The 10,797-nt window shown below is 31.7% G+C and overlaps 1 protein-coding gene across 1 annotated transcript in view; it reads left to right on the plus strand.

Annotated features, from left to right (window-relative positions):
- Nucleotides 1–10,217, plus strand: part of LOC115874366 — a 33,720-nt gene extending 23,503 nt beyond the window's left edge. The window contains exons 3-9 of the mRNA XM_030889508.1: nucleotides 1,952–2,218; nucleotides 4,152–4,320; nucleotides 6,335–6,493; nucleotides 6,577–6,905; nucleotides 6,964–7,168; nucleotides 7,229–7,376; nucleotides 9,845–10,217. Coding sequence (XP_030745368.1) covers nucleotides 6,342–6,493; nucleotides 6,577–6,905; nucleotides 6,964–7,168; nucleotides 7,229–7,376; nucleotides 9,845–10,018 — 1,008 coding nt within the window. The 5' untranslated portion in view covers nucleotides 1,952–2,218; nucleotides 4,152–4,320; nucleotides 6,335–6,341 and the 3' untranslated portion in view covers nucleotides 10,019–10,217. The remainder of the gene's footprint in view (nucleotides 1–1,951; nucleotides 2,219–4,151; nucleotides 4,321–6,334; nucleotides 6,494–6,576; nucleotides 6,906–6,963; nucleotides 7,169–7,228; nucleotides 7,377–9,844) is intronic.
- Nucleotides 10,218–10,797: the final 580 nt, after the last annotated feature.

The raw sequence follows: 10,797 nt of genomic DNA on the forward strand, positions 1-10,797 counted from the left end.
AATTCGAGGTACGAGTATTGGTATCTCGGTAACCGTAATAGATACCGACATGGTTAAATTGGGGCAAAGTTGCGCTTTAGGATGTTCACCAGGATGCCATCAACATTTTTTTTTATTTTTTGGAATAAACGGATTTTTTGGAAAATCATTTTAATTTTTTCCCGGTGTTACTTTTTAGGAAATCAAAAAACTAATTGCACATACTCATTGCAACTTTATTAGGGCTATCTGAAAGTGTTTTTAGATTTTCAAATTAACTGATAATTTTTGAAATACAGTGGTCAACTTAATTTTTTTAAACACGGACCTGCATTTTTTATGTCATATTTTGAAAGAATTCGGTCTCCTGAGTATAATGATATACCACACTTAATATTTTTTTTGTTTCGGACATTTGAACATAATTTATTTAAACTAATTTCAGGTCCGGCTCTGTTTTTTTAAGATTTAATCTATTAATCGTTACAATATTGCTAAGCTTTCAAATTTAACAATGACGTGGGGTAAAACATTGAATACGGAAAATCAAATGCAATAACAAAGGATTAGGGAGGGTGTTAACCCTTTCGAACATGTAGAGCATTAGAAACTAGTTTATAGAAGTTGATTTATTTATAATAACTACGATTAATATTATGAATATTATTAGATCGTACACTGAGATAAAGTTTGACTGAGATTTCAAATTCACAATAAAAAAAGTTAAAAATCATATCTTTAAATTGCTGTCTCTGAGTGTTTTATGGCATGAGAAATTTGATTTCATTGTGAATATAACTCCTACTTATCGGGAGCGCCACCTACATGTTTTTTAACCGATTTGAAAAGTAATAACTTTTCGTCTGTATTTATATAAAACTAGTGAGTGAAAAAATATACATTTCCGTAATTTTCTACTTAAAAATGTCTCTTGTTAAAAATCACTACAAGCAACCGTTTTCAAGATACATATTTGGAATTAGTCTGGTTCACATGTATCATTTTTAGTAAAATTTTTCGTTATTCTCCGAAAATTACGAATGTGGTGTCATTCGATTCGTATTGTTACCTAGAAAGTTTAAGGAAAAGCCCGAAAAGGCGCTGAGAAAAATTACTAAAATTGTTAACAATTAAGTGAAAAAAAGGGGGGTTATGTTTTTTTTAATATTTCGAAAAATATTGAAGATTTTCGAAATTTGAAAAAAAGCCAGGAGCTAGAACTTTTTTTTAGTAAATTTCCTCATCTTTTTGGATTTTTTTTCAAATTTTGAAAATCTTCAATATTTTTCGAGATATTAAAAAAATACAAAAACTCCCAGTTTTTTCACTTAACTGTTAATAACTTTAGTAATTTTTTCAGTGCCTTTTCGGACTTTTTCTTAACTTTCTAGGTGACAATACGAATCGAATGATGCCACATTCGTAATTTTCGGAGAATATTGAAAAATTTTGCTAAAAATGCCAAACCAAACCAAACCAGACTAAATGGAGATAGTCAATACATATTATTGACAAAAAATAAACATGTTGACTAAATAGTTATTTGAGTGAAATGATAAATTTGGGAACATTTTATTTTTTAAGCTAATTATGAATTTTTCTGAAAAAAAAACGATAAAACAGTTTCTGTTGAATTTTTGACACAAAAATATTTTCAGACTAATAACTATCCAGTCAACATGTATAATTTTTGTCACATATACTACTGACGTCGAAATCGAATTTCTCATGTCAAAAAACATCCAGACACCAATTTTCATCCAAATATCGGAGTTAATTCAAAAATTGTTTGAAAAAAATCGAAATAAAAATGAGATTTCTACACCCCGTATGTCCGAAACGAAACATTTTAGGACATACATTTGTTCCAACTATTTTACTTATTTTTATCTTTAGAATATACTGCCGAAGTTTCCCGAATACAATTCGGACCACCCTGTAGATTATTAATGTATTTTTATGTACATTTCAGAGCGTGAAAAACCGTTACGAAATCCTCTGCAGACGCTAGATATACCCAGCGTTGCGGTAGGACCTGCTGCGAACTCCGCAGACCAACATGAAGGAATCGGAATTCCCCTCGTCGCTACTGAGGAATCCTTCCGCGACTCGGGAGTGCCTCAATTCGACGGGGTGGTCGAGAGGGCCTCAGCCTCACCCACGGTGGGCCGCTGGGGCTGCGAATGGCCGAGTTGACTCGAAACAGTTGGAAGCTGTGGTCCAAGTCCGACCCTCTTAGGTAAGTTAAGATAAATGTTCATATTTATACAGTCCGCATTAAAAGTCTGCATTAAATGGGATTCTTACTAGAGACAGGTTAAATTAGATAATGCAATTATTTTTTGCCTGTCTAAAAAACAAAAGTGAAACCGCCATAGTTGCAGGACTAGGGTGATACCTGTCAAACTTAACATTTAATAATTACATAAATAATAATTAATAATAATAATTACATTTCTTTTTAAAAATGTCGAGAAGTATACCCCCATTTATTAAAATTTTGAAGAATGTTGCTTGAAAATGTTGTTTAATATTAGGTACAATTTTATCTACCTTCTAAATTTTGTCACTCTGCGATAAGTTCTGTTTTTTTTTGTTAATTTTTCGAATATTTTGGTAAATTCCTGTATACCTATCTATGTACTTTTACGTTCCAATGCAAAAATATTTATTTACAACCACATATCGTTGGCGTACAGCGAAAATCCAGTTAATCACATTTTTGGTTGAATTGGATTAAACACACCACTATGTCCAGTTTTTCACGGTCTTTAACATGAAAAATATATTATATTATAAGGATGCCGAAATTGGACTTAATGGGGTTTTCATGTTAAAGACCGTGAAAAACTGGACATAGTGGTGTGTTTAATCCAATTCAACCAAAAATGTGACTTAGTGGATTTTCGCTGTACGCCCACGATATGTAATACTGACATTACTGACTTTTAAAAAATTTGAAAGTGTCAAATCATCTACATTTCTTCGCTCTTCCATTTCCCTCACCCGGTTTTTCTTATTTTTCGCCTCATTTAATTAAGCAAAATATTCCTGTAATGTCTTTATTAAATACTTATCTAACATCAACAAAAATAAACAAGAAGATTAACTATAATAATTAAAGATTTTAATACATTTATTTGTTGAAGGTAAAAATCACAACCTACATTCTGGCGTTTTAAAAAAGCGACGAGTTTGTGATATTTTGATATGTCAGTCATTCCTTAATTCTAGCATTGTCAATTCAATCTATTTCATATCGCCCCCTACTTTTCTCTGGAAGTAAACTGGCTTCTGCTCTTTTTGCACCTTCTGTCAGTTCTGGTGGAGTACCAATATTAAAGTAGTCTTCATTATCAGAACTTTCCGACAACATTCTGGCTTTCTATGTTACATAAATTCGAAAAAGCGAACGAGAAATTCAAAACTGTCACTTAGTTGTTTGTTTTGCTGTTGAAGGTTTGCACCATAACAACCACTGGTACCGGTAACAGAGACCCGGTAACTATAGATATGGAAATGCCAAAACAGAAAACGACAAATTTTCGCATATTTATTTATTTTTTAAATAAAATACTGTCCCTATTTTTTAATTAATGATGTGGTTGTAAATAAAATAGTATACAAACCTCGGAGGAAAGTTTTCATTATTGTCTCGAGATTTAGTTTATTCTCTCCACAGTAATGAAACACTTCTCTCCTCGGTATGTAATATACTATTAATATAACCTAATCTGACAAGTTAACGACATTTTGACTACAACTGTTTATTTTAGTTCAATGCCTAATATTTTTGATAATGTACGCTAGAGATGGGTAGAGCCCATATTTTTTTTGGAAGGCAGAAAATGTGAAACCAAACAACTTCTTTAAACAACATTATTGAATATTTTAATAAATTAGGGCACTTTTCGACATTTTCAGTAAAAAATATTACTTTGACCAGGTATCTAAACCAATTCGCGTATCTGTGATGGTAGAAGAATGTAGAATAATTCTACATTCTACAACTGTGATGGTAAGTATACCTTCATAGTACCATTTCAAGTTTTTAGACCAGCGAAAGCTATAGCAACTGCTCAACCTTAATTTTACCTATCTCTATAGTTTTTTATGCAGACCAATTCCTTATTCATGGCATACAACCACCTAAATATTTTTTTCATTGTTAGGGTCTAGGGGTTCCCCTGATGAAGGGGCTGAATATAAAGCATCACCCCAAGCAACTACGCACTCCATAGATGACGGTTCCATCGCTTACGATCAGGTGTATGGGTACTGGCCGCCGGCGCATCCATTACCTTTGCCAAGATGGGCAGCTAAACCCGTCGAACCTTACAAGTAGGAATATAAACATATATTTTTGAACAGAAAATTTCTTCAATGTTTATACTGATGGTGGCGCACCTCATTCGCCTCGGTTGAAAACGGAAAGATGTATAAACAAAATATTTTATGGGTATATGTGAGAAGACAACCGTTCATAATTTAAAATTATTTTGAAAAAAAGGGTATGTCAGAACTAAGATCCACACCAAAGATATATTTTTTCTTATGGAACACCCGTTATTTTATTTCATAATTGGATCCTTGGACACAAATTAAGGCATTTATTATAAGGGTTATATATGTTTACACGCTTTGGTTTTTGAGATATTTAAAGATATTTAAATATGCATGCTATAATAACAAAAGATTGTCAACACCCTGTACATTGTTTTTCAGAATTAATTCTTGTGCTGACTTTTAAGCCAACGAAATAACCTTTACTGAAAAATTTGATTGCTTCGTTTAATGTATACAGGGGTATCAACAATTGCTGGTCAATTTTAAATATTTATTTTACATAAAAACTTCGTTATTTAAAATACAATACCCTCTATTTTTTAAATAAATCTAAGCAGATTCATATGCTCTTCCAAACAATATTAGGGTTTTCTATACCTATCTAGCTCAGATACCTCAGATATAGCAACCAAGATGGCTAGTGTCGTCGTGGCAAGTTTCTAGTGACAGCTAGTAGCTATTTTCAAAATCGAAATTAATTTATCCACTTTATTTAAATTTTATAGCAGTTTACTTTTATTTAGTTTATCTACAATAGTTTAATAAATAAAATTTATTATAGATGTATTCTATCAAGAAAAACGAACATGTAGTTTTTTGAGTTATTTTACGATGACTTGTAGATATATGGATTTTTTATATAAATATATAAAGAGCCAATTACGGAAAATTAATTTTCTTCACTTCCAACGACAGGTTTCTGCCCTATAAGCTTTTTTATAAACCACACTCTGCCAAATAGGACAAGTAGTTTCTCAAAGGAATGCTTATCAGGAAGATTCCTATTTGGATATCTTTGAGCATAAGCCCTTTTGGCCAAGAAGCAATTTCCCTCACAAAATAAAATCACTAGTAACATTTTCATTCATTCCGCTAGCAGATACTGCTTTATTTTTCTTGATAAAATAAAATAATGAATACTTACTTATTAAACAATTATGGATAAATTTAAGTAAAAACTGGTATAAATCTAAATAATAATGTCCATAAACTAATGTCGATTTTAAAAATAGTTACTGTCACTAGAAAATTGCCATGGCAACACCAGCCATCTTGATTGTCATTTTATTGAAAAATCGTTTTTTATTATGTATAAGTTTTTTATTATATTTTTATATGTATAAGAAACCCTAATATAGTTTGAAAGAGCATTTAGATCTGCTTCGATTTATTTAAAAAATACAGGGTGTTGCATTTGAAATAACGAAATTTTTATGTAAAATAAATCCTTAAAATAGATCAGCAATCTTTGGTACCCCTGTATAAATTTAAGGAAGTAATAATATTTTTCAGTAAAGTTTATTTTTCTACCTTAAAACTCAGCACAAGAATTAATTCTGAAAAGTAATGTACAGGGTGTTGATAATCTATTTTATTATAGCATGTATATTTAAATATCTTTAAATATCTCAAAAACTAAAGATTTTAAACATATTTAACCCTTATAATAAATGCCTTTTTGGGTCTAAGAATCCAAAAATTAAATAAAATATAGGGTGTATGTTCCATAAGAAAAAATATAACTTTGGTTTGGATCTCAGTTCTGAATCATCCTGTATATTTCAAAATAATTTTAAATTATGCCACATTGCCTCCCCACATATACCCATAAAATATTTTGTTTCTACATCTTTTCGTTTTCGTATAATCAACCGAGGCTAATGAGGTGCGCCACCCTATTACATGACTTTTAGACTTGCTATCAGATAACAATTACTCTTTCTATTTTAAAGCTAATCAGTTTTCTACAGCCAGTAATTTTATCAACGTTTTTCATCATTTGTTCCAGGTTGCAAATGAGAGAATTTGAGGATTTGGCTGGCGACATTGAGATGGAGCTGCGAAACCTATTGGAAGAGCACAATTACGATACAGTTGGCAACTTTTTGGAGCTGTACCACAACTTCAAAAAAAGCCACATGAGGAGTGCAATTGAGTTCTTCCACAAGTAAGTAATTAAAAAAACTACCATGAAGTAATTCAAAGTTTATCAATTGCAAATTTATACTAAATTATATTTTTATTTGTTAGATATACACCAAGAATAACAGCAGAACATCATACCTGTGTGGGCCTGGCTCTGGAATTGCGTCACAGGCTTATCAAACTCGAACAGAATTATCCCGATCTTAGGAAACATCTCTACATAGTATCGTGCGAGGAAACGATAGATTCGGTGGATGAATACACCGCCTTGAAGGATTCTTTCGATAACGGCTTATCCATTTTGGAAAAGGAGCATTGTCTTTTATGTCTCAAGTTCGAAATTAATGGCAGGAATGGTGTGCTACTTTGCGATCCTGGATATCACGTAGCTAGAGTTGTAACCGTCATGGCCGACAAAGGTTATCCTCACACCGGTAAGATAGTTTATTATATCTTGAAGGGAAACAATAATTTATAAATTGTTTATTCTAGGATGGTTCATTCAGTCTGAAGAAAACAACATCAGGAAAGAGTACAACTACTCATTGTGTGGTTTGAAAGATACGTTCGTCCAATGGGACGAGAGAACAATGAAAAACGGCGTTCAAGAGACCTTCACTGGTATCATATATGTGGAGAGACCTTATTTGACAGCTGTTGATGTTACCGAAAGAAGAAATCTTACTTATACTTTCAGGTAAACTGACGTGATTAATGAGCACTTGACGATAATAACTAATTAACGCTATAATTGCAGGAGTCTTTTATCTAGAGATCAGAAAGGTAATCTAGTTGCGGGCGTTTACTTCAAGGTCAAACCTAAGATCGACGAATTTACGATATTTTATCAAGATATGGGCAAACAAAGGATGAAGATAACATTTTCTTCTCTTACAGAGCCAGAGGTTTGTATATTCATATATTTAGAAAATTTTGTTAATTGTTTATTTAATATAATATTATGCTTTTTACCATCTCCACTAAACATAATCGAAAACGGAGAAACAGTTTTTATATTATATCCTAATCTCACTAATCTGTATTGCAATGAAATAATGAACTTCTTATACAGGATGTTTCAAAAAACATGTGCCATCTCTCGTGGATGATTCCTGATCAACACAGGACCTGTTCCGCTTTGTTTTATAGCTACAGGGTGTTAAAGTCTTATTTTTTTTTTGGATTTATTATAATATATATACAGGGTGCTACAAATTCGAGGTACGAGCATTGGTATCTCGGTAACCGTAATAGATACGAAGATGGTTAAATTGGGGCAAAGTTGCCTTCTTGGGATTTCCACCAAGATGCCATCAAAAAAATTTTAAAAATTTCAAGGGTTCCTGAGTTTTTTGGAAAAAAAAAACGGATTTTTTTGAAAATTAATTTTATTTTTTCCTGTCGTTACTTTTAAGAAAATCAAAAAAAATAATGGCACGTTCTCATAGCCACTTTATATCGGCTCTGATAGTATTTTTAGATTTTCAAATTAGCTGATAATTTGTGAGATACAGAAGCCAACTTAATTTTTTTAAATACGGACCTGCATTTTTTATTTCCGATTTTGAAAGAACTCACTTTCCGATTTTGAAAGGTCTCCTGAGTACAATGATATGCCACACTTAATATTTTTTTTTGTTTCGGACATTTGAACACAATTTATTTAAACTAATTTCAAGTCCGACTCTGTTTTTCTTAAATAATCTATTCATATTCATCGTTACAATATTGATAAGCTTTCAAACTTAACAATGGCGTGAGGTAAAACATTGAATATTGAAAATCAAATGCAATAAAATAATAAAAAATATTATACAAATGAATACATTACTTCACGTCATTTGTAAAAGTGAAATCAATACATCTCAATATTTACAATAAAGAGTACAAATTGCTTTCGGAAGTATAAGAAGAAAGCTCAAAGAGCTATAAATAAAATTGAACGAAAAATAAATATAGGGAGGGTGGTAACCCTTTCGAACATGTAGAACATTAGAAACTCGTTTGTAGATTGATTTATTTATAATAACTACGATGAATATTACGCATATTATTAGATCGCACACTGAGATTTCAAATTCACAATAAAAAAAGTTAAAAATAATAAATTGCTGACCTCTGGACATAATTTATGAATCTTCCAATTGGCTCGATTTTCCATATTCAATGTTAGGCAATATAAGTGTGGCATATCATTGTACTCAGGAGACCGAGTTCTTTCAAAACCGGAAATAAAAAATGCAGGTTCGTATTTAAAAAAATTAAGTTGGCCTCTGTATCTCACAAATTATTAGCTAATTTGAAAATCTAAAAATACTATCAGATAGTCCTAATAAAGTGGCTATGAGAATGTGCAATTAGTTTTTTGATTTTCTTAAAAGTAACGACAGGAAAAAATAAAATTCATTTTCAAAAAAATCCGTTTTTTCCAAAAAAACTCAGCAATGCTTCAGATTTTTAAAACTTTTTTGATGGCATCTTAGTGAATATTCCAAAGCGCAACTTTGCCCCAATTTAACCATGTTCGTATCTATTACGGTTACCGAAATAGCAATGCTCGTACCTTGAATTTGTAGCACCCTGTATATATCGTAGTCTCATAGTGTATTCCGTCTTTTCATGAACATCCTAAGTCATTTCATGAAGCGTCGGTTAGGCGTTTAGTTATGTTATTAGGTTAGTTTTTTTTCATTAAGTGACTAGGATCTTCATGAAATGATGGAATACACTATGAGACTACGCCATATATAAAGGGTACTTTCCATTAGGGTAGACAGTACTACTGGTGATACTTCTTTTATCCGTATAGATACAGTAATCTCAATAAATGAAAATTAAAGCTAGGACTTTTTTATGCAAAAGAGGTGCTCTTCGTTTAGTTCGAAACATTGAACGATTTTCAAGATATCTGCGTTTAAAGGTTTTGATGCATCGATTTTAGCATTATTACTACTCTCTACCCTTATTATTATTACTCTCTACCCTTACTATTATCACTCTCTACCCTAATGGAAAGTACTCTTTCAGGGCTGTTACGGAATTTTGTCACAATCGCCATTCGCTTTGTCATTAAAATGCCTCTAAGAGTACCAAATTTCAGGAAAAACGGTTTACCAATGTTTTTAAAAATAAACAAAATATATTATTTTTATTTAACCTTTCGAGGGCTGTATTCTTCGGAAAGAATTTTAGGGCATATATTCATAGAAACTTTTTGTTTTATTTTTATCTGTAGAATCACCCACCAAAGTTAGATCCACAATTTTATTGGCACCCTGTATAAAGTCCCTTAGACTAAAAAAGTACATATTTTCAATTTCAATTTTGGTATTTTTCTTTCACGTTAAAAATGTAAAAATTATTTTTTTTACAGATTAACGAAGACACTTTCAGGAAAATCTCAATAGCCAATGATCAACTGAGGATGGCTAAAGGAAAACTACTTCATTTATTACAACAGTGCGGTGAACTACTCAGGGATGAGCATTACCTGCGGGAGACATTGGCAGTTGAAAATCTTATCAACGTCATGTCAGAAAACAACTAATTATTTCAAAATATATGCTTTTGTCGTGCTATTTTCATTTTCTTTGCATGCTACTTAACCGTCTTCTTATTTTATCTAGTATTCTATTCTTGGTGTTAGTGCGTATTTATTTCTAACCTCTTTTAATCGTATTTGCATATTTCTATGTCAAATAGAACACCTTGTATAAAACATACATTTCTATATAAAAATCTAGATATCAGCAATATAGTTTAATTACCTCCAACTAGAGATGGGCAAAACTGCGATTTTCCAATCGCAATTGAAACTGCGATTGCGATTTTTAAATCGCTGCGACTGTAACCGGCGATATTCCGATTTTAATATTTAAATATTGTACTAGGCATTCTACTCAAGGTGTCATTTTGAAGACGCCAATCAATCTTAATTTCTGTCATATGCTTACATACCAAGGAAAAAAATATTAAAGTTATCCAGGCGAACCACTTTCGAGAAACACGCGGTATATTATGATCTTAGCCCTAGAAAATAATACCTTCTTTTTAAATAAATAAAATCAGAGAAAAAATTTAATCGCAGTTTACTATAAAATGCTTCAATGGACAAAATTACATTCGCAACAAAATCGCAAATCGCAACTTCTAAAAAATCAAACTCACTGATATGATCGCAAATCGCAACTATAGTAATATTGGTTGCTTAAATTGAAACTCGCAAATCGCAGCAAAATCGCAACTATAGTAATATTGGTTGCCTACATTTAAATAAAATCGCAGTCGCAGTTTCCTATGAGAACCAAACGCAGGTTGCGATTGCGA

The sequence above is a fragment of the Sitophilus oryzae genome, unplaced genomic scaffold (assembly GCF_002938485.1).
Source record: "Sitophilus oryzae breed Bouriz unplaced genomic scaffold, Soryzae_2.0 scaffold_1274_pilon_pilon, whole genome shotgun sequence".
NCBI lineage: Eukaryota > Metazoa > Arthropoda > Insecta > Coleoptera > Curculionidae > Sitophilus > Sitophilus oryzae.